General features: G+C 43.7%; 1 protein-coding gene across 6 annotated transcripts in view; it reads left to right on the top strand.

Moving 5' to 3' along the window:
• The window catches only part of LOC139367552 (phosphatase and actin regulator 4B-like), a 58,453-nt gene extending 45,089 nt beyond the window's left edge, over window positions 1-13,364 (top strand). For 5 of the 6 annotated variants that reach the window (XM_071105832.1, XM_071105809.1, XM_071105816.1 and 2 more), the window contains 10 exons: window positions 96-428; window positions 6,456-6,599; window positions 7,783-8,308; window positions 8,554-8,837; window positions 9,943-10,168; window positions 10,284-10,339; window positions 10,793-10,854; window positions 11,169-11,306; window positions 11,484-11,560; window positions 11,748-13,345. In XM_071105832.1, the coding sequence (XP_070961933.1) occupies window positions 96-428; window positions 6,456-6,599; window positions 7,783-8,308; window positions 8,554-8,837; window positions 9,943-10,168; window positions 10,284-10,339; window positions 10,793-10,854; window positions 11,169-11,306; window positions 11,484-11,560; window positions 11,748-11,763 (1,862 nt within the window). In that variant the 3' untranslated portion in view covers window positions 11,764-13,345. Of the gene's footprint in view, window positions 1-95; window positions 429-6,455; window positions 6,600-7,782; window positions 8,309-8,553; window positions 8,838-9,942; window positions 10,169-10,283; window positions 10,340-10,792; window positions 10,855-11,168; window positions 11,307-11,483; window positions 11,561-11,747 lie in introns of all 6 variants that reach the window. The other variant, XM_071105840.1, reaches the window with a different exon arrangement.
• The last annotated feature ends 10,491 nt before the right edge of the window (window positions 13,365-23,855 follow it).

The following is a 23,855-nucleotide window of genomic DNA, read 5'->3' as shown; positions in this document are numbered from 1 at the left end:
TGTCTCTCATGATGATGATTAGTGATTAAATGTATAGTGCTCTTTAACACATGTATGTTATGTAACATATTTTTTGTGTGCTGTGTGTTTTGCAGAATCAGATAGCCATTTTGTTCCTGACCCAGATTCGCTGCGGGATACTCTCCGAGAGTCACTGCCCCCCAAACAGTCCGTTATGCCCCCCAAGTGGCTGATGAGCTCCACCCCCGAGCCCGGCAGCGAACCGAACCCTGCAACCACATACTCTTCCTCCTCCTCTTCTTCCTCTGCAGTTGCAAAGCCTGCCCAAACTGTCTCCTCTGCAGGCGCCAACACCCAATCTTCAGCAATAGTGTCCCTTGCGCCATCCTCCACCCCCCAGGCGACCAAGCAGCCACCCCTCCCCCTGCCCAAGCCCGTCAACAGGGGCGTTAATGCTGCCATGTTGGGTGAGTAGTAGTACTAGTTGTGGTGGTTGTAGTAGTAGGGGCCTGTTTAATCACAGAATGGCAGAATTAGCCAATGAGATGCCCGGGGAGACCAGGTGCCGTTTGCATCGATGCACACACACATTCACTCACGTGCACGTGTGCACATGCACAATCAGTGGCGCTTCCACACGTAACTTTTAGTCACGTGTCATATGCATACATGTCTGCAGAAGACTCGTGGCACATGCATAGGGGTTACTACAAGGGACACGTGCACGTTGCACGCATTCTCTCACACACACACACACACTTTGTCACTCTCATCCTTATAATGATGTTATCCCTGCGGCTCCAGCAGCTGTTCCCCAGCCGATGACTTAATAAGACTGAACTATTTTAGACAGCAGCAGCAGAGCAGATTTTCCCTGGCATTGTACTCTCCCAGGACACCACTGACTCTGGTGGCTCTGAGCCTGCTGCTGCTCAGCTCCATGCGAAGACAATATTGTTGTTTTTGTTGTTACCAGGGGCGTTTCGCGTCAGGGGAGTCTGACTTTATTCACTGTTGTTCTCTTTGAGATCTGATACGCCTATTACTTTAGGACTGTTTTAAACACATTAGGTTGGTTGGTTTAGCCTGGAGCTAGTAGGCTTGGAAGTCATTTGCCGTGCACTCGTTTTGTCACCTATTCGCCATCTATAGTCTGTCAAGCTATTTCATATGTACGTTCTAGAATGTGTGTAGACATTTCAGCTGTCATATTATGTAAACAATTCCGATGTATTAAACCATGTCGGATATGTTAACAAATGGGGCATAGAATGGGGCTTTTCATGATGTAGTCATGTAGCAGGAAGGAGAAATGGCATTAAGAAGTTGCTTCGCTGATAAACTTTCTGCATTCTTAATTTGGTACATTTACAATACGTTCAGTTATTGTCTACAATACATTTTAGCCAGTGCATTTTGTTAGGTAATGTTCAAACCAAGGTGTTCATAAACTACTGGGAAAACTTGTAGATCTAAAATCTCATCCGGCATGGTACTGAATATGCAATCATTGCTTCCCCAGCTGTTGTTGAAACATATCAAACTGTATATGAATGCTAGCTGAGCCTGTAGTGACTGTTTTCAAAGGTATTTCAAAGGTATTCCACTAGTTAGTTAGGAGTATTCCTAACAGTTAGCTAGGTACAGAGTGATTACTTCCAATGGCTAACCTAGAGGGCCCGAAAACGGAAGGAGTTTCACTCTTCACTTTCCCCACTTGGTGCCCCTCTCACAGCCCAGACAAGCCTCTCAGACACTTAGCGTAACACTATAATTACACAGACCCTCTTGTTCTGGGTGCTGGTAGTGCGTTCAGTGTAAGCATATCCACCTTGGTCGTGTCCATTAGACACCACACGTTAAAAAAAACAGGAAGGACTACCTGGACTGTTTTTAAAATGGTGTGCTACGGTGTGCCCTAATGAACATCACCCTAGTGTATGTGTAGTTAAGGTGACCAGATATTGGAAATTAAAATCTGGGATTTTTTTACACGGGGCTAGTTGTGCAAAAATGTAGAAAAAGCAATGTCATGGAACTATAGTGAACTATCAAATGTCGATATATTCCATTCAAATACCTGTATTAATTATAACACAGAAATTGATTACCGCTCCACAGTTTTCTTAGGCTAGTCATTTTAGAATCACCTGTTTAGTAGCATGGGCCCTCATTTATCAATGTTGTGTACGAACAGAAATGTTCGTAAAACATGCGTGTGGGATTCAACAATTTGTACTTACAGTTGAAGTCGGAAGTTTACATACACTTAGGTTGGAGTCATTAAAACTTGTGTTTCAAACACTCCAAAAATGTCTTATTAACAAACTATAGTTTTGTGCATGACACAAGTAATTTTTCCAACAATTGTTTACAGACAGATTATTTCACTTATAATTCACTGTATCACAATTCCAGTGGATCAGAAAGGTACATACACTAAGTTAACTGTGCCTTTAAACAGCTTGGAAAATTCCAGAAGATTATGTAATGACTTTAGAAGCTTCTGATAGGCTAATTGACATAATTTGAGTCAATTGGAGGTGTACCTGTGGATGTATTTCAAGGCCTACCTTCAAACACAGTGCCTATTTGCTTGACATCATGGGAAATCAAAAGAAATCAGCCAAGACCTCAGGAAAACAAATTGTAGACCTCCACAAGTCTGGTTCATCCTTGGGAGTAATTTCCAAATGCCTGAAGGTACCACGTTCATCTGTACAAACAATAGTACGCAAGTATAAACACCATGGGACCACCCAGCTGTTATACTGCTCAGGAAGGAGACATGTTCTGTCTCCTAGAGATAAACGTACTTTGGTGCGAAAAGTGTAAATCAATCCCAGAACAACAGCAAAGGACCTTGTGAAGATGCTGGAGGAAACGGGTACAAAAGTATCTATAGTATCTAAAAATATATATAGCCACAGTAAAATGAGTCCTATATCGACATAACCTGAACGGCTGCTCAGCAAGGAAGAAGCCACTGCTCCAAAACCGCCATAAAAAGCCAGACTACGGTTTGCAACTGCAAATGGGGACAAAGATGGTACTTTTGGGAGAAATGTCCTCTGGTCTGATGAAACAAAAATAGAACTGTTTGGCCATAATGACCATCGTTATGTTTGGAGTGAAAAGGGGGAGGCTTGCAAGCTGAAGAACACTATCCCAACAGTGAAGCATGGGGGTGGCAGCATCATGTTGTGGGGGTGCTTTGCTGCAGGAGGGACTGGTGCACTTCACAAAATAGATGGCATCATGAGGCAGGAAAACTATGTGGATATATTGAAACAACATCTCAAGACATCAGTTAGGAAGTTAAAGCTTGGTCGCAAATGGGTCTTCCAAATGGACAATGACCCCAAGCATACTTCCAAAGTTGTGGCAAAATGGCTTAAGGACAACAAAGTCAAGGTATTGGAGTGACCATCACGAAACCCTGACCTCAATCCCATAGAAAATGTGTGGGCAGAACTGAAAAAGCGTGTGCGAGCAAGGGGGCCTACAAACCTGACTCAGTCACACCAGCTCTGTCAGGAGGAATGGGCCAAAATCCACCCATCTTATTGTGGGAAGCTTGTGGAAGTCTACCCAAAACATTTGACCCAAGTTAAACAATTTAAAGGCAACGCTACCAAATACTAATTGAGTGTATGTAAACTTCTGACCCACTGGGAATGTGATGAAAGAAATAAAAACTGAAATAAATAATTATCTCTTACTATTATTCTGACAATCTGACATGATATACTTGAGAATGTGCGTAAATTTAAGCACAACTCTAACCATGCGTACACAGCACCTTGTGGTAGAAAAGTCAAACTGCTAATGGAATACCATCTACCAAAATGGTGGAGAAAGGATTGACATACTGGACCAAATCATAAACTATGAAGAAAAAAGATAATACATGAATAGTTCATTCATGTATTTCTTTTATAGACACTTCAGCTACTAATAGTTTTCTCAGGGTGCTATCGAATTCATCAACATGAAACCATTTCAGCCTAATTGAATAATAAAGTCAGTTAGAAAGAGAGTTGAATGTAAGGTTGAAGGCAATTCAGTTAAACCAGTTAAATAATATAAAAGGCTACACTGAGGAATTGTGACTTGTCCAAAATAGCAAATCTTGCATTGCTGGAGGAACTGGCACAAGCTGCATTACGCAGGGAGCATGTTTTCAATGAGTATGCAGTTTTTTTTGTTTGTTGCTGAGAGCGACGCTTGGCTTATAAGTAGATTTAGTTTTCCAAGGCATATTTTATTGTATCTCTGCAACCAACTCTCGCCAGTATTAGAAAGGGAGACGAAACGCACCAATGCCATCCCAGTGCGTGCCCAAGTCCTCTCCACCCTGGGATTTTTGGCCACTGGAACATTCCAACGGGTTATTGCGGATCGGTCTGGCATTTCACAACCAACCATGAGCCAATTATTGCCTGCAGTCCATCGCGGCATTATTTAATTGACCCCACAATACATACAGTTTCCGTACACTGCTGTGCAACAGGACAGAGTGAAAAGGGATTTCCATGCCATAGCTGGATTTCACAATGTCATTGGAGCAATTGGCTGCACCCACATCGCAATCGAAGCACCATCATTGAGCAAATTTAACTTCATCAACAGAAAAGGTTTCCATTCTGTCAATGTGCAGATCATCTGTGATTCACATTTGGCTTTGTTGAATGTAGTGGCCAAATGGCCAGGTGAGACACATGATTCATTCATTGTGCAGAACAGTTCATTCGGCCTTAACCTCCAGGAAGGAGCTGTTGGGGATGGATGGCTTATTGGTAAGTGACTTATGTTTTATTTGCCATGTTAGACCTCTACTGGGAAACAATATCTGAATGTTGTGTTCATAATTGCAGGAGTCTGGGGTTACCCATTAAAAACATGGCTGATGACTCCCCTCACAAACCCCTCAAACCAACAAGAGGCAAGGTACAACCAAGCCCACGTACACAGAAGAACAGTAGAGCGCACCATAGGCCTGCTGAAAGGCCATTGGCTGTACTTATCTGGGACAGGAGGCACACTGTAATTTGCCGCTGAAATGACTTGCCTTCAAATGCCATTACGCGAATGTAATACAATGTGCAAATTCCTTTTTAGATTTGCTACATTGTCAAGGATTGCAGTGTGCTCCACAATATTGCAATCAAAATTGGTATTACACTGAATGATCCACGTAGACTCGATGAGCCCATGCCTGACGGAGTGTTTCCCACCACCCATAGCTCTGGCACTGAGGACAAGAGTCAATATCAGTATCTGTTCTTCCAAATATTGTAATCAAATCGACAAGGAAAACACATTTACATTGCACCAGTATTTGTCTCTAAGGCTGTTGCATACATACTCCATCTACTGTTTGAATCTAAGAATTGGTTTATCGATCTCGTTGTTTCAGGACTGCGTCAGTCAAAATATGCAGCGCAGCTGAAGCGCTTGCCAAAGAGGACACCCTTCTTGTGGGCCTGGGGATGGCTGAAAAATCACCGACATCTGTAAAGATTTAATGTTTTGTAATTCTGGTTATATTAATTTTGTTACATTTAGTTTGTTATATTTATTGTCAAGAAAAAATATTTAGATGTGGTCCATGTCGGAATATGGTTGCGAAAATAAAGCTTGACTTACCAGCAGTTGGTGTGTCTGGTATTCATTCAGGGTCTGGGAGAAGATCCTCAGTATCACCATCACAAATGATGCCAGACACTGAGGTCTCTCCAATTATGCTGCCAATGCGCTGGTCCATAGCAGACAGTGAAGAGTCACTCTACCCTTCTTACACTTATATCTTCCACTTCGGTGATGAAAAGTTCTATTTCTGCAGTTTTCTTTGTGTTCTTTGATTTCTCTATGTTGGCGGACAGAAATGAGTGACATTTCTTGCAGATTTGAAGGGAAGGTTTGTGACCATACGTGGTCATTTAGGGCGGTTCTTTATGTAAATGAGACTTCACGTGCACTAGCACAGTGTTTTAGAACGTGTCTGATTTATCAAGGCAAAATACTTTCCGGTGTCTGTAAATCAAGCATACGAGCAATTGATAAATACCAACTTTTTGGGGATTTGTACGAGATAATTTAGAAGCTTTTCTACGCAACATTGATAAATGAGGGCCCTGGTGGGCATGGTTGTTCATGCGGTGGTGACATGTTTGTATCAATGATCAAACGTTCTCATAAAGGGTCAAACAAGTTTAGTACAGGGATAGACAATTTGTTACATGCAAATTTGACTGGATACAGCATTTTATTATTGAAATATCAACCTAAATGTAACTTCACAGTTGCATCTTTCTTTCTGAGGGATAATCGTGGATATTTTCAGGGGCAGCTCTAGCCGGGGACAGGCCACTAAAGTTGGGGACTGTCCCTGTAAATCAGGGACGTCTGGTCACCCTATACACACTGTATACATTCAGCCAGCCTATATGAGAGCTGAAGGCCTGCGTGTCATACCTCTCGTCCCCCGCCAGCCTCCACTCTACAGGGGGGTGTGAACCAGAATGACTCCCAACTGCCCCTCTACTGGTCCTGCTGGAAACGCGAGGGCGACTATGACGTCTACCTGTCCCTCCCGGTCTACCTGTGTCGGCGGGACGGCAGAGGCCTGCGGTCAGGTAAAACAAAGGATGCCCACCAATGCCCCTCTTCCTCCTCTGGCATCGCCGCAGCAATGGTGCCCACCCTGTCTCTCTAACGTCTTCCCGAGCCTGCGTTGTGTGTGTGGCAGTATGCCCCTCCCCCTGTTAACGTCAATCTTCTGGTCACCAGCGTCATCATATTGCATCATCCTGACTTGAAATGCCTCATGCCAAATGCTACCTGGATGCTACTGCTGGACTAACCTATAACGGCCTGGATTGAGTGCTCTCTTATGCTCATGCCACGTTAGGCTGCATGCACGCAACAAGGTTGAATGAGAGTGAGGTGTGAGTGTAAGTGGGTTTAAGTGGGTGTATGTGGGTGTCTGAGCACCATATGTGTACTACCACCTCTGGCATGTGAATGGGGGAGTAACTGAGTGTCTCCCATGATGGCTAGCTGTGGCTGCGCAGCGCAGACCAGGCTGCCCCATAAAGGCTAATCCACACATCTGCTCTGGAGCAAGAAAGGAGAGAAGGGCAGATGAAGGGATTGACTCTGTTTAAAGCAGATGTTATAGTTCAATCCAGTCTACTGCATGCTTCATGTCTGGCACTTTAATTGGTCAGCTGCTGTGATCTATTGTACTCCAATGCAGTATGTGTCCATGGCTTTGTATTTTAATGCTATTTCATGTTAACACATCCGTCAGCAACTGCATCAAGCTTACATATTTAAAGGTTTGCATGCAATCGCAAAATGTCTATTCCAGCTTGGTTGAACAGGGTTTTTTCATAATTCTCAGTTCAGAGATGCTAAGAAGCGATGGATGCATACTGGCCAAATCGATTTGTGTATGGTCTGTGTGTGTTCTAGAGCATGTGTACTTATTCAAACCCTCACTGTAACCTTGATTGCCACATGCACCCGTTTGTAATGTAAGACCCTGTCGGATGCACTCATGTGACCTGGGTTTGTGGATCTATGCATTCATGTGGACTCAGTCATGTGATCTGGGTGTGTATATCCATTCATGTGCACTCACCCATGTTACTTGGGCTCGATCTTACATGTAAATGGAGACGTAAACAAGCATGTGCACTCACTTGATCCGCAGTTGAAAGCCCAGATTTAGGTTAATAAAGTAATTGAACATGTGTTTTTATCAGTGTGTGTGACACCTTCAATATACTGTGTTTCTCAATCCCAATCCCACAGGCAATCTCACCCAGACCGGTACCAGCCTTGTGCCAACTAAGCCCTCTCCACCGATGCCCCCCAAGAGGACCACCCCTGTCACAAAGCGCAACCCGGAGGACCCCTCTGCATCCACCCAGTCGGTCCCCACCCCCTCCCCCTCACTGCTTTCTCCTGAGGACCATCATAACCACTCAGTCGGCTTCCAGATGCCTCCCCCGTCCCCGCCCTTACCCAACTACATCCCCCCTTCTCCCCCCCGCCAGCATCTGCACACGCACTACCTCCACCACCAGCACTCCTACCAACATCCCATCCCCCAGCCCTTGCTCTTTGACCCCCCCAGCCCCACCAGTGAGCCCCCCCAGCGTCCAGCCCCCGTCCCCCTGCACATCATGATCCAGAGGGCCCTGTCCAGCCCCGGCCAGGCCCAGCCACATCCCGACGGCTCCCAGCGTTCAGCCCACGCCCTGCTCTTTGAGACGCCGCCCGAGTACCAGGGGGACCGCGGCCGGCCCCTAGCCGTCAGCATCCAGCCTCTGAAACTGTGAGTCCAGTGGATATTTCATCAATGTTCTAGACTTGAGTAAAACACACACCTCAAACATTAGGTGTAAAGTTGGCAAGATCTTGTCTAGGACTTATGAATGAATCTAGCCACACAATCTTTCTGTGGTACCAATTATTTATTATCAGCTCCGTCAATAATATGTGACTGGCGGCTTTTCCTATTTCTGTTGAAAACTCATCTGATCTCCATTTCTCTCTCTCTCTCCCTCCTCTCTCTATCAGGGCTGAGGATGACTACTCTGAGGAGGAGGATGATGATGATGAAGAGGAGGAGTACGATGGGGAGCTTCCCCAGCCAGAGCTGGAGCCACGGAGCAGGAGGTGCATGGTGGGAGAGCCCAGCATCAACGTCATCCCCGAGGGGCCCAACAGCAGTGAGGAGGAGGAGGAGGAGGAGGAGGAAGAAGAAGAGCAGGACCTGCAAAGGGAAGACAGCGACTCGGACGGGCCAGTGCTCTATAAAGATGAAAATTCAGACGAGGATGAGGAAGATGAGCCTCCACCCAGTATGTATCTCTGTCTCACTTGAATTTGGTTACGGATAAACATTTATACTCAGATACAGCAGCGTCTTTAAAATACTGTAAAAATAAGTATGCCACCTAGCAGACTCGTGGCATATTAAAAGTTACTTACAGTAGCGTGAGCGCATACTTTTTTGAATGTGACTATAATACCTGCGGAAATGTATCCCCGATTTGGCATTGTTAGCACTGCACTCTTACCAGTTGAGCCACACAGGATACCCATATACAGTACCAGTCAAAAGTTTGGACACACCTACAGTGGTTGCTCCACTAAAAGTTTTGCGATTATTAAAAGTTTTGCGATTAGAGGTAATTTGTTTTTTAGTACGGTACCCTGCGTCACTACTTCATTGCTCCAGACCAGCGCAAGGGGGAGTTAGAGCACTGATTATGTTTTTGGGTCCTACTGTGTCTCTAACTGACAATGAATGGGCGACATAAACCTAAATAGAAAACTATAATTGTGCACGACTTCAATATTACTTACTAAAAGTGTTGTTACACTAAGGTTTTTATTATTTTATTTTGTTAGGATTATTTTGCTTTTACTGTAGTGCTGTAGCCCACTCCCGACCGGTCACGTTGTACAGCGCCTAAGTGGCACAACGGTCTAAGACACTGCATAACAGTGCATGCTGTGCTGCTACAGATGCTGGTTCAATACCCGTGCTGGCCTCGAGTGGGAGACCCATGAGATAGGTTTTCGGTTTCTCTCCCTCTAAAAACAGAAATAAATCATTCTAAATCATTCTAATTCTAAATAACAATCTGGCTTTATTTACAAATTAGTAACAATGTCTCTCCCCATGAGATCGTCAAAGCAAAGAGTGGCTTCTTTGAAGAATCTCAAACATAAAATATATTTTGTTTTGTTTTTTTTGTAACACTTTCTTTTTGGTTACTACATGGTTCCATATGTGTTATTTTTTGTTTTTTTCGTTTTGATGTCTTTACTATTATTCTACAATGTAGAAAATAGTACAACATAAATAAAAAACCTGGGATGAGTTGGTGTGTTCAAACTTTGGTCTTGTATTGTATATCTTTCTATACCTGACTACATCTCTCTGTGGTTCTTGTTCAGGTGCTTTGGCCAGCAGGGTCAGAAGGAAAGACACGTTAGCTTTGAAACTGAGTAACCGACACGCCCCAGAGAAACATGCTCGAGAGGACAAGTCCAGCAGTCACACCGAACGACGCACTCCGGGACACACACCAGGTCACACACACCAAGGGTCAACAGGGCTGACATGGCAGAGCAGGGAGCAATGGGAGGCCATACGCACACAAATAGGCTCTGCACTCACAAGGTAATAGATAAAGCCACACAGTCTCGCTATCATTTTCTTCTCGCTCTTTCCTCTTCTCTCCACACATACACACACCAAATCTAACACAAGGTTGATGTGAACTTCTATCCTCTAGGCGTCTCAGCCAGAGACCCAGTGCAGAGGAGCTGGAGCAGAGAAACATCCTTCAACGTAAGTCTTTCCTACTCCCCATCACTATTTTTCTGACAGGTGAAAGCTTTGTGGTGGAGGCATGGAGCGCTTGCCTTCACCCGTCCGATCATGTCTAATCAGAGAACTAAAAGGAAGGGAGGAAGGAATAATGCACTTTTCTGGAATTAGAATGGGGCCTAGGTTTTCACCTAATCACAGCTCAATCCCCACTGGTATTTCTCTTTTGGTAAGGATTCTTGTTATTTATATAAATGAGGCCACATTCCAAGAGCATGAGGCCACTTCTTATCAACGTGGATTAGATTTATTTTATTTTATCTCAGTCGGTGTACTTGTGTATTTGTACCTAGTACCTTTATTAAATCCCATTGGAAAATCCTATTTTTGTGAAATAGACAGCAATTGCACAATTTGGTTAATGTCTGTACAGGGTTCTAAACATTAGTTTGACTCTCTCTCTCTCCTTTTCAGCCAAGAACCAGGTAGACAGGCAGGCGGAGGTCCGAGAGATCAAACGTAGACTCACCAGGAAGGTAAGACCAGTGACACACACACGCACTACTGTTACCTGTAATAATATATTTCTCTCATTTAACAGAACATTTACGCACAGAGGATTAACGAGTGAATTGTTATAAAACAAGCTGAGAGAAGGTAGTCTTCTGCAAAGGAGACTGGCAATGAGGCCCTTTATCTACTTCCCAAGATTCAGATGAACTTGTGGATACCATTTTGGCTTTCAAAACTACTTCTAACTTCCTTCATACAGAACACAAATTCATCTGACTCTGGGGAAGTAGATAAAGGGCGTCATCCCTTTAAACTCTTCATTTAACTCCTCCTCTAGCTGAGTGAGAGGCCCACGGTTGCTGAACTACAGGCCAGAAAGATCCTGCGCTTCCACGAGTATGTGGAGGTCACCACAGCCAATGATTACGATCGGCGAGCAGACAAGCCCTGGACCAAGCTAACACCCGCCGACAAGGTACAATCAGCTGTCAGTCATAGCTCCCTAAAGCCCACGGCTTGAAATGCACTTACTTATTGACACCAGTATATCTTATTGCCCAGTAATGGAAGTATATATTTCTGTATTTACTTTAGCAGTTAGACGCTGTCTTATGCAAGTCTTAATTGTATTAACTTTCCCACCTTCGTCCAGGCTGCCATTCGGAAGGAGCTCAATGACTTTAAGAGCTCTGAAATGGAGGTTCATGAAGACAGTAGGATCTATACAAGGTACTTCCTCAGCCTATGGACAACATGAAGTTATTTACACAATTACATAATATAGATCTTGCATTAACATACCAAGACATTTGTTTCGGTCCCTTTAATTGGCTGCTCTTACAGCCATGGAAAATACCTTTTTGATATGTTGAGTTGTTGTGATTGATCAAATTATCATTGATGTCCTTTTATTTAGGTTCCACCGGCCTTAGCATCCACCCCATACTGGAAAGCACTTTCTTAACCAGTGGCTGGCGGAGTCTCTGGAGAGGAGTCGCGGGGTCTCGGTGCTCCCTAAACAGACTTCCCTTTTATGTTGCTGAATGTACTGTACAGATCATCAAGGAAGGCCCTGGAATTGACTGAACGGAAAACAGGGGGACTGAGGACCAGATGCAGTATTTCTATCAGACAATAGGGGGTACCAAGTGCCAACAAAGTGAAGAGGTGGCAGAGGGGCTTGACCGAGAGGGCTGACTGGGAGCCACTCTGCCGATGTGTGTTATCCTTCAGGGTTCCACTGACAACGACCTTTTGCCACCTCTTTCGATGTTGCCTTTTTTCTGATTTTACTCTGTATGGCACAGTTAACCCATGTTGCAGAGATGTAAATGTAATAACATTACAGTAAAAATAGTCCTAATAATGACAGCTACAATAATAAACACATTAATAATAAATGTTAGAGACGAAACTGCAGAAAGAGAATGAGGAGGAAGACGACTGTGGGATTTGCCATTCTCCTAACTGGAAAAGCTCTGGGATTTTTGTGCACTTCTGTATAGATTTCTGTGATTTCTTAGACTGAAACTTGAGAGTTCTAATAATGACAACTGTAATGCATAATATTTTGATCACATCAGAAATTACTGCTTTTATTTGAACCTGTTTCATAGTGTGCATTTTTACATTTTAATCATTTAGCAGACACTCATCCAGAGTGACTTACAGGAGCAATTAGGGTTAAGTGCCTTGCTCAAGGGCACAGCGGCAGATTTGTCACCTAGTCCGCTTGGGGATTCGATCAGCGAACTTTCGGTTACTGGCCCAACGTTCTTAACAGCTAGCCTGCCTTGCCTGTATTTATATTTGGCTGTGACGTGGGGTGAGCATTTGAGCTTTAACTAGTCATAGGAAAGAACACAATGAGGAGGTAGTTGGTGTGCTATTCTTTTTTAAATTTGTTTCGTCATTTTTTGCCAGACTCTGATCCCCATGCTGACAGTAGAATGCTGTTTTCATATCACAGATTTCTTCATTTCGCTGCATGAGCCAACACACAGTGCAATTATTGAATCAACACTTTTTTTTTATTTACGCTTTTTTATTCGTGTTTTTTTGTACTTCTCTACATAGGTCAAACCATGCAATGCTGCAAATAATAGTTGTTTTAAAATGCTAAGATTATGATGATGGCATCTTAAATAAAACAAAAGTTTAAATGTTACATTCTGTAAAGATTTGTATCAAAGTGCGGTTGGCATAGATCAGGATTTGATGAAAAAAAAACTTTTTTATCTGGAGAAATGTTACACGCGTTGTATTCTGGCCAGTAGATTACAGAGTCCTTTAATGTACAGATGCATTTAGGTTACTGTTGTGTATATATTGTTCTTCCTTATTATTTGAAAATAAATGTTAACTATAATAGTATTATAGGTTGCTATTTTTCTAAGCACAAAATATTACTGTATGATTAAACACTACAACAATGGGAATCTTTAAGTGTTCAGTTTAACTTAGTTTTTTTACGAAATGTGGAATTTTAGTGACTGCCTGTAAATAGTCACCTATAATTAAAAACCTTAAATCACTCTGAGTCTTTCACTCTTTGAGTCCCACTTCCCATCTTCAATTGTGAAGATCCAGCTAAATCCTGTAATTCCAAATGAATGGGACAATATTTCTCATTCATCTGGGATTCAGGCATATAGCTGAATCACAAGAACCGACAAGTGGATCTAGACTAGTTAATATTTAAAAATAATAATAATAATTTCTGGGTAACTAGTACCTTACTGTAGTAGATTTCCATTAAAATTGTTTTTAAAAAATAAATTTTTAGCAAAACAATATTTCTCAAGCAAGAACAACTTTGCTAGGACTAATCACGTTTCCATCCAGTTTTTATGCGAGTAAGTCATACCGTATAAAAAAAATCACAACATGTGTGATGGAAACAGGAAGTTTTGGAACTATTTTATAAATGCTGCCATAATTCGCAGCAGGTCAGCTTGGTGGAAACACCTCTGTTGGGAAAATGTGCATATTTTCGTTATGCGTATTTTAGAATATTCGCATGAAAATGTTTCTCCAATTTAATGCAAATCTAGCTATTATCTGGGTAGGAAGGGGAAAACTAACTCTTATTGGCAGGTTTGCATGAGGTTTGGAACTCTCTTTGTTATTGGTCTATTAACCAATTTACTGCATGGTGATGTCACCATCGAAAGCTGAAACTCCCACTCATGCAAACCTGCTGATTAGAAGGTCCTGTGTAGATAGCAACTATCAGGAAATGACGCTGAACGTATTTTTTCACTCTAGTGCTTGTTTCATCAGCTGATAAAATGTTGAATAGCTGGGCCTTTAAACGCCCACAACAGTAAAAATCCACTTTTTCGAGATGAACGACGATAGCCAGAGTTTACCCATTTACCCAATTAGTATTTGGTAGCATTGCCTTAATTGTTTAACTTGCGTCAAAAATTTTGAGTAGCCTTCCTCAAGCTTTCCACAATAAGTTGGGTGAATTTTGGCCCATTCCTCCTGACAGAGCTGGTGTAACTGAGTCAGGTTTGTAGGCCTCCTTGCTCGCATATGCTCTTTCAGTTCTGCCCACAAATTGTCTATAGGATTGAGGTCAGGGCTTTGTTATGGCCACTCCAATACCTTGACTTTGTTGTCCTTAAGCCATTTTTCCACACTTTGGAAGTAGGCTTTGGGCCATTGTTCATTTGGATGACACATTTGCGACCAAGCTTTAACTTCCTGACTGATGTTTTCAGATGTTGCTTCAATATATCCACATAGTTTTCCTGCCTCATGATTCCATCTATTTTGTGAAGTGCACCAGTTCCTCCTGCAGTAAAGCACCCCCACAACATGTTGCCACCCCTGTGCTTCACAGTTGGGATGGTGGTGTTCGGCTTGCAAGCATCCCCCTTTTTCCTCCAAACATAATGGTCATTATGGCCAAACAGTTCTATTTTTGTTTCAGAGGACATTTCTCCCAAAAGTATGATCTTTGTCCCCATGTGCAGTTGCAAACTGTAGTCTGGATTTTTTATGGTGGTTTTGGTGCAGTGGCTTCTTCCTTACTGAGCAGCCTTTCAGGTTATGTCGATATAGAACTTGTTTTACTATAGCGGTATGATGGCTGCGTGGTCCCATGGTGTTTATACTTGCGTACTATTGTTTGTACAGATGAACGTGGTACCTTCAGGCATTTGGAAATTGCTCCCAAGGATGAACTAGACTTGTGGAGGTCTAAAAATTTTTTCCTGAGGTCTTGACTGATTTCTTTTGATTTCCCATGATGTCAAGCAAAGAGGCACTGAGTTTGAAGGTAGGCTTTGAAATACATCCACAGGTACACCTCCAATTGACTCAAATGATGTCAATTAGCCTATCAGAAGCTTCTAAAGCCATGACATCATTTTCTGGAATTTTCCAAGCTGTTTAACAGCACAGTCAACTTAGTGTATGTAAATTTCTGACCCACTAGAATTGTGATACAGTGAAATAATCTTTCTGTAAACAATTGTTGGAAAAATTACTTGTGTAATGCACAAAGTAGATGTCCTAACCGACTTGCCAAAACTATAGTTTGTTAACAAAAAATGTGTGGAGTGGTTGAAAAACAGGGTTTTAATGACTCCAACCTAAGTGCATGTTAACTTCCGACTTCAACTGTATGTATACACATGAGTGTATGTGTATTTTTATTATATGTATTATACAGGGCACATTTGGAAAAGAGACCTACTGTAGGTCTCAATAAGTCTTCCCTGTCAAAATAGAGGTTAAATAAAATAACAAATAAAACCACGGCCAGTAGAGAGGAACGGAAGAAGGAAAGGAAGCTAGGAATTGAGGAAAGGGTTAGAGGAAAGAAGGAAAGGAATCTAGGAAAGAAAAAGGAGTTCACATGTTTGTTGTAGGGATTAACCATGGCCAGTAGATGGCAATAGTATTGGTTTCAGTGACAAGCTAGTTTTAGTCACCGGCTGCTGCAGCTGGATAATATTGCCAGTGCATCCCCTAAGCTGTTGTCAGACACAGGTGAGTCTTGAAATACCATTCTCTATCTCAATAGTGTGCACTGAATTCTTACAAAGGTTGTCTATGGAAATACATGTTCTCCAACATGGAAGACAAACAGGTGGAGGAGAGATCAGGTGGAACCATTCTAGCCAATGAGAGGGCAGATACGCATGTGAATAACAATAGATAGAGGACTCATCTTTGTATCTTGTGAGGGCAAATTTGCAACATGATGTTATAATACTATAATTGCATCAAATGGTTGTTTAATGCACAGAATCGAGGGTTCTTATAACACTGGGAGGCCTCTGGGAGATTTAACACTGACAGCAAATTTACGATATCTTTGGGTGATACTGCATTCCAGACCATGAGTTAATGTTTCTGTTCTATAAGGTACCAGGGAGAGCTGGCTTTCTACACAATGAGAACAGATTTTACAGCAAATAATTCCCAGCAGACAGTATAAGTGTCTTTCATGCCAATTTTAACCTTGTGACCCATTCCATACATCTGTTGTTCGTCATGTAGACTGAAGGGAGAGTATCTTTCCTATATAAGACCTGTGTACCTTTGTCTCGGGGCTCTCAACAAATCATCTGAGGGTGATTCGTCGACCAGCCATCATTATCGTAGAGCACTCAATCGATTCACTTAATATATGTGTGTTGTATTGACCTGCTCCTTTATTAATAAGTGAATAAAGATTTAGTTTAAGTATTACTCTGACTTGTGTGATAAGTTTGCCTCTCCTCGTTTGATAGTAAAGAAATTAACCAACACAATCTATGCCATGTCTGTGACAGCCACAATGGCTCAGCCCATGCTATCTCCATTTTAAAGTAGTACATTTTCCTTCTTCTTCATTGGCTGATTGCTCCCAATTCATAGGAAAGGGGAAGGGGATACCAAGTCAGTTGCACAACTGAATGTATTCAACTGAATACAGAGAGGTGTGGGTGGCTGCCTTAATCAACGTTATCGGCGCCAGGGGAGCAGTTGCTGTTGGGGGTTAACTGATTTGCTCAAGGGCAGAATGGCAGATTTTTTCACCTTGCCGGCTCTGTGATTCAAACCAGTGACCTTTCGGTTACTGGCCCAACGCTCTTAACTGCTAGGCTACCTGCCGAAAACCCACCCAGTTGACTACATTAAAATGGTGGAAGCCCATTAATGGCAATGTATATCCATGAGGAGTCCTTCATCCATCTCTATGTCAACTTTGCTGAAATGCCAAATGCGTCCACTTATGCCAGTGCATTCGTAACAACCTGACCATTTCGACGCTTGTATTAGATCGAATAAGCCTTTAGTAGCAAATTAGCAATAAAACATTTCATTGACCAAATTTGACACTCTCATTAGCTAGGTTTCCATCCAATTGGAGGCCGGTTTTCATGCGTTCTAAAATCTGTATAAAGAAAATATGGGCATTTTCCCACCAGTGGTGTGTCCTAACAGACTTGGTGTGAATAACAATTACATAGTGCACACCCCAAAAGAATTTGCTTCAGTTTTCATGTACGGAATAAAACTCTAAAGATGTGTTTCCAGTGCATTTTCCACTCTACAGATCACAAAAACTTTTGCATTAAATCGCAAACGTGCCTACTCTGGTCTTGGCATGTGAGTTCTAGTCAATAAGAGACACAGTGAGAGCAGGCTGTGGGGTTAGGCTAGTCTACATGATGAGATTATTATGGCTAAAAGCAATTCATATTTGCATTTGTCAAACAGCAGTCAAGCATCGATCATCAAGAAAGCTAAGGTAACTGAGCTAAACGACTAAGCTCGTCATCAAGCTCGAGACCCTGGGTCTCAACCCCGCCCTGTGCAACTGGGTACTGGACTTCCTGACGGGCCGCCCCCAGGTGGTGAGGGTAGGCAACAACATTTCCACCCCGCTGATCCTCAACACTGGGGCCCCACAAGGGTGCGTTCTGAGCCCTCTCCTGTACTCCCTGTTCACCCACGACCGCGTGGCCACGCACGCCTCCAACTCAATCATCAAGTTTGCGGACGACACAACAGTGGTAGGCTTGATTACCAACAACGACGAGGCGGCCTACAGGGAGGAGGTGAGGGCCCTCGGAGTGTGGTGTCAGGAAAATAACCTCACACTCAACGTCAACAAAACTAAGGAGATGATTGTGGACTTCAGGAAACAGCAGAGGGAACACCCCCCTATCCACATCAATGGAACAGTAGTGGAGAGGGTAGTAAGTTTTAAGTTCCTCGACGTACACATCACATCACGCCACTTTGTTTACATACTCATCTCATATGTATATACTGCACTCAATACCATCTACTGTATCTTGCCTATGCCGCTCTGTACCATCACTCATTCTTTATGTACATATTCTTTATCCCCTTACACTTGTGTCTGTCTATAAGGTAGTAGTTTTGGAATTGTTAGCTAGATTACTTGTTGGTTATTACTGCATTGTCGGAACTAGAAGCACAAGCATTTCGCTACACTCGCATTAACATCTGCTAACCATGTGTATGTGACAAATAAAATAAAATTTGATTTGATTTGATCATGTTATTGAACCAACAATGATAGGTGTAGCACACTTAAGCAGACCAGGGTCCAATTTATCGGCTCCTGTGGATTTCTGGTTGTCTATTACTAGCAAAGTATCTAGGACTTACATGTATTTTTCTGTAAGTAACCTTAAAGAAAAGCTTTGACTACTGTATCATTTATCTGATAATTCATCAAGTTTCCACTATAAGCATCCAGAAAAAAAACATGTAATGCCGATGCTGAAGACTTCTATATTGGTCCGCTAATACAGGCAGTGGCGACCCATCATTCAGTTCAACTGTTTAGCAACAAAAAATGTATATTATAATTTATTCTGTGTATATATATATTTTTTTGTATTGTTTTGTATGTTATTTTGGCATTAATACATGTCACATTTAGTTTGCAAAGAATGTCATATTTTTTTTGGGAAATGTAGTTAATAAAGCCGCATACAAACATGGTCTCTTTTTTTGCATTCTTGAGTAAAGGCAGCTCCAAAATGCAGCTATTTCAGCCTAGCTCAGTGCTTTGTGGTGGTGGGGTAGCCAGCGGAAAATAGGGGTTGGTAATGTTTTCTAGTTGCGCCGTGATTGGCTCAGTGTTGTGGACGACATCCTTGTCTATGGTTGAACCAAAGAGGAGCACGACCAAAACCTCCACACGATACTGCAAAGGTCCCGCGAGAGAGGAGTCCGGCTCAACCCCGAGAAGAGCACAGTCGGCACTACAGAGGTCAGCTACTTCGGACATCTTCTCACAGCGACTGGAATCAAGCCAGATCCACGGAAGATCTCAGCCATAAAAGAAATGGAGCCACCAAAGAACCGTGCAGAGCTGGAAACAGTGCTTGGCATGGTCAACTACTTAGCCAAGTTCGCACCAAACCCCTCCAATGCTAATGCACCCCTGCTTCAACTGCTAAAGCAGTCCAGTGAGTCTCTCTGGGACAAGCAACACGACATTGCTTTCCAGAATGTGAAAGACTTGATCACGAGAGAACCAGGACCAATCCTTGCCTACTACAACCCCAACAAAGAGCTCAGACTCCAAGTGGACGCGTTGAAACATGGACTAGGTGCAGTGCTACTGCAAGAAGGATATCTACGTATATGGACGACAAGTCATTGTGGAATCCGACCACAAGCCCCTTGAGTCAATCATGAGGAGACCACTAGCCGCAGCCCCGCCAACAAGGCTTCAGAGAATGATCCTTCAACTACAAAAATAGGACTAAACAATCACTCACCTTCCAGGCAAAGACATCCCTGTCGCAGACACACTCTCCAGGAAGTTTCTTACCTATAAAGGCAGCAGCCTCAGTGAAGGCATGGACATGCAAGTGCACACTGAGTACAGCAACTTACCAGTTAGTGACACAAAACTGAAGGAGATCCAAGCAGAAACAGAAAAGGACTCACAACTCGCACAGCTGAGGAAAGTAATACAGGATGGATGGCCTGAGCAGAGGAGAAAATGCCCTCAGAGCATCTCCGTTCATCACAATCAACAAGGTTGATGAAATCCGAGCAAGGGTAGCATTCCAGAGGGACATCAGAGACTGTAACGTCCTTTGCTTCACTGAAACATGGCTCACTGGAGAGACTCTATCCGAAGCGGTGCAGCCAACGGGTTTCTCCACTCATCGCGCTGACAGAAACAAACATCTTTCTGGTAAGAAGAGGGGCGGGGGCGTATGCCTCATGGCCAACGTGACATGGTGTGATGAAAGAAACATACAGGAACTCAAATCCTTCTGTTCACCTGATTTAGAATTCCTCACAATCAAATGTAGACCGCATTATCTACCAAGAGAATTCTCTTCGATTATAATCACAGCCGTATATACCCCCCCCCCAAGCAGACACATCGATGGCTCTGAACGAACTTTATTTAACTCTCTGCAAACTGGAAACGATTTATCCGGAGGCTGCATTCATTGTAGCTGGGGATTTTAACAAGGCTAATCTGAAAACAAGACTCCCCAAATTTTATCAGCATATTGATTGCGCAACCAGGGGAGGAAAGACCTTGGATCATTGTTACTCTAACTTCCGCGACGCATATAAGGCCCTGCCCCGCCCCCCTTTCGGAAAAGCTGACCACGACTCCATTTTGTTGATCCCTGCCTACAGACAGAAACTAAAACAAGAGGCTCCCACGCTGAGGTCTGTCCAACGCTGGTCCGACCAAGCTGACTCCACACTCCAAGACTGCTTCCATCACGTGGACTGGGAGATGTTTCGTATTGCGTCAGATAACAACATTGACGAATACGCTGATTCGGTGTGCGAGTTCATTAGAACGTGCGTTGAAGATGTCGTTCCCATAGCAACGATTAAAACATTCCCTAACCAGAAACCGTGGATTGATGGCAGCATTCGTGTGAAACTGAAAGCGCGAACCACTGCTTTTAATCAGGGCAAGGTGTCTGGTAACATGACCGAATACAAACAGTGCAGCTATTCCCTCCGCAAGGCTATCAAACAAGCTAAGCGCCAGTACAGAGACAAAGTAGAATCTCAATTCAACGGCTCAGACACAAGAGGCATGTGGCAGGGTCTACAGTCAATCACGGACTACAGGAAGAAATCCAGCCCAGTCACGGACCAGGATGTCTTGCTCCCAGGCAGACTAAATAACTTTTTTGCCCGCTTTGAGGACAATACAGTGCCACTGACACGGCCTGCAACGAAAACATGCGGTCTCTCCTTCACTGCAGCCGAGGTGAGTAAGACATTTAAACGTGTTAACCCTCGCAAGGCCGCAGGCCCAGACGGCATCCCCAGCCGCGCCCTCAGAGCATGCGCAGACCAGCTGGCCGGTGTGTTTACGGACATATTCAATCAATCCCTATACCAGTCTGCTGTTCCCACATGCTTCAAGAGGGCCACCATTGTTCCTGTTCCCAAGAAAGCTAAGGTAACTGAGCTAAACGACTACGCCCCGTAGCACTCACATCCGTCATCATGAAGTGCTTTGAGAGACTAGTCAAGGACCATATCACCTCCACCCTACCTGACACCCTAGACCCACTCCAATTTGCTTACCGCCCAAATAGGTCCACAGACGATGCAATCTCAACCACACTGCACACTGCCCTAACCCATCTGGACAAGAGGAATACCTATGTGAGAATGCTGTTCATCGACTACAGCTCGGCATTCAACACCATAGTACCCTCCAAGCTCGTCATCAAGCTCGAGACCCTGGGTCTCGACCCCGCCCTGTGCAACTGGGTACTGGACTTCCTGACGGGCCACCCCCAGGTGGTGAGGGTAGGCAACAACATCTCCTCCCCGCTGATCCTCAACACTGGGGCCCCACAAGGGTGCGTTCTGAGCCCTCTCCTGTACTCCCTGTTCACCCACGACTGCGTGGCCACGCACGCCTCCAACTCAATCATCAAGTTTGCGGACGACACAACAGTGGTAGGCTTGATTACCAACAACGACGAGGCGGCCTACAGGGAGGAGGTGAGGGCCCTCGGAGTGTGGTGTCAGGAAAATAACCTCACACTCAACGTCAACAAAACTAAGGAGATGATTGTGGACTTCAGGAAACAGCAGAGGGAACACCCCCCTATCCACATCGATGGAACAGTAGTGGAGAGGGTAGCAAGTTTTAAGTTCCTCGGCATACACATCACAGACAAACTGAATTGGTCCACTCACACAGACAGCATCGTGAAGAAGGCGCAGCAGCGCCTCTTCAACCTCAGGAGGCTGAAGAAATTCGGCTTGTCACCAAAAGCACTCACAAACTTCTACAGATGCACAATCGAGAGCATCCTGGCGGGCTGTATCACCGCCTGGTATGGCAACTGCACCGCCCTCAACCGTAAGGCTCTCCAGAGGGTAGTGAGGTCTGCACAACGCATCACCGGGGGCAAACTACCTGCCCTCCAGGACACCTACACCACCCGATGTCACAGGAAGGCCATAAAGATCATCAAGGACATCAACCACCCGAGCCACTGCCTGTTCACCCCGCTATCATCCAGAAGGCGAGGTCAGTACAGGTGCATCAAAGCTGGGACCGAGAGACTGAAAAACAGCTTCTATCTCAAGGCCATCAGACTGTTAAACAGCCACCACTAACACTGAGTGGCTGCTGCCAACACACTGACACTGACTCAACTCCAGCCACTTTAATAATGGGAATTGATGGGAAATGATGTAAATATATCACTAGCCACTTTAAACAATGCTACCTTATATAATGTTACTTACCCTACATTATTCATCTCATATGCATACGTATATACTGTACTCTATATCATCGACTGTATCCTTATGTAATACATGTATCACTAGCCACTTTAAACTATGCCACTTTGTTTACATACTCATCTCATTTGTACATACTGTACTCGATACCATCTACTGTATCTTGCCTATGCTGCTCTGTACCATCACTCATTCATATATCCTTATGTACATATTCTTTATCCCCTTACACTGTGTACAAGACAGTAGTTTTGGAATTGTTAGTTAGATTACTTGTTATTACTGCATTGTCGGAACTAGAAGCACAAGCATTTCGCTACACTCGCATTAACATCTGCTAACCATGTGTATGTGACAAATAAAATTTGATTTGATTTGATTTGATTTGTTCCAGAATTCTATCACAGATCAACGGAATAATTTTCAAAGGAGAGAAAATCATTATTCCTACCAGTCCCAGAGAAGAGATTTTGACAAAGATCCATGCTGGACACATGGGCATGGAAAAGTGCAAACAGAGAGCACGGGACATTTTGTTTTGGCCCGGAATGTGCAAACAAATAGAAGACATTGTTGGTAAATGCGCCATATGTCTTGAACGACGCCCCTCAAACACCAAAGAGCCAATGTTACCTCACTGTATTCCAGACCGACCCTGGCAGGTCGTGGCAACCGATCTGTTCACCTGGAACAACGAGGACTACATTGTAACAGCGGATTACTACAGCAGATACTTCGATCTCGACAAGCTTCACAGCACCACATATGCAGCTGTGATACACAAGCTGAAAGCAGCCTTTGCCAGGCATGGCATTGTAGAGACTTTATTATCTGACAATGGGCCCTGTTACAAATCAAATGAGTTTGAATCCTTCCCAAAAGCAAAGTAATGTCCTTGCTGAAAAATCTGTGCAGATTGCTAAATCACTCATGGACAAAGCAAAAGCAGACGAGAGACAGACCCCTAACTCAGTCTCCTTGAATACCGCAACACTCCAGTTGACAACTTCAAATCACCAGCCCAGCTGTTGATGAGCCGCAGACTTTGCTCAAACCTTCCCAGCACCAACCAGCAGCTGCAACCTGACGTCGTCAGCTACAAGGAAATGCAAGAAAAACGTACACTGAGACAACAACAACGAAAGCGATACTACGACAGGTCAGCTAGACCACTGCCACCACTGATCAACGGAGAGTCAGTTAGAATCCAGGAGCATGGCCTCTGGAAGCCAGCAGTCGTCATCCAGCCAGCTGACACTGAATGTTCTTATCACGT

The sequence above is a fragment of the Oncorhynchus clarkii genome, chromosome 2 (assembly GCF_045791955.1).
Source record: "Oncorhynchus clarkii lewisi isolate Uvic-CL-2024 chromosome 2, UVic_Ocla_1.0, whole genome shotgun sequence".
Classification (NCBI taxonomy): Eukaryota; Metazoa; Chordata; class Actinopteri; order Salmoniformes; family Salmonidae; genus Oncorhynchus; species Oncorhynchus clarkii.
Note: the sequence above shows the minus strand (reverse complement) of the source record. Positions and strands in the feature narration are given on the sequence as shown.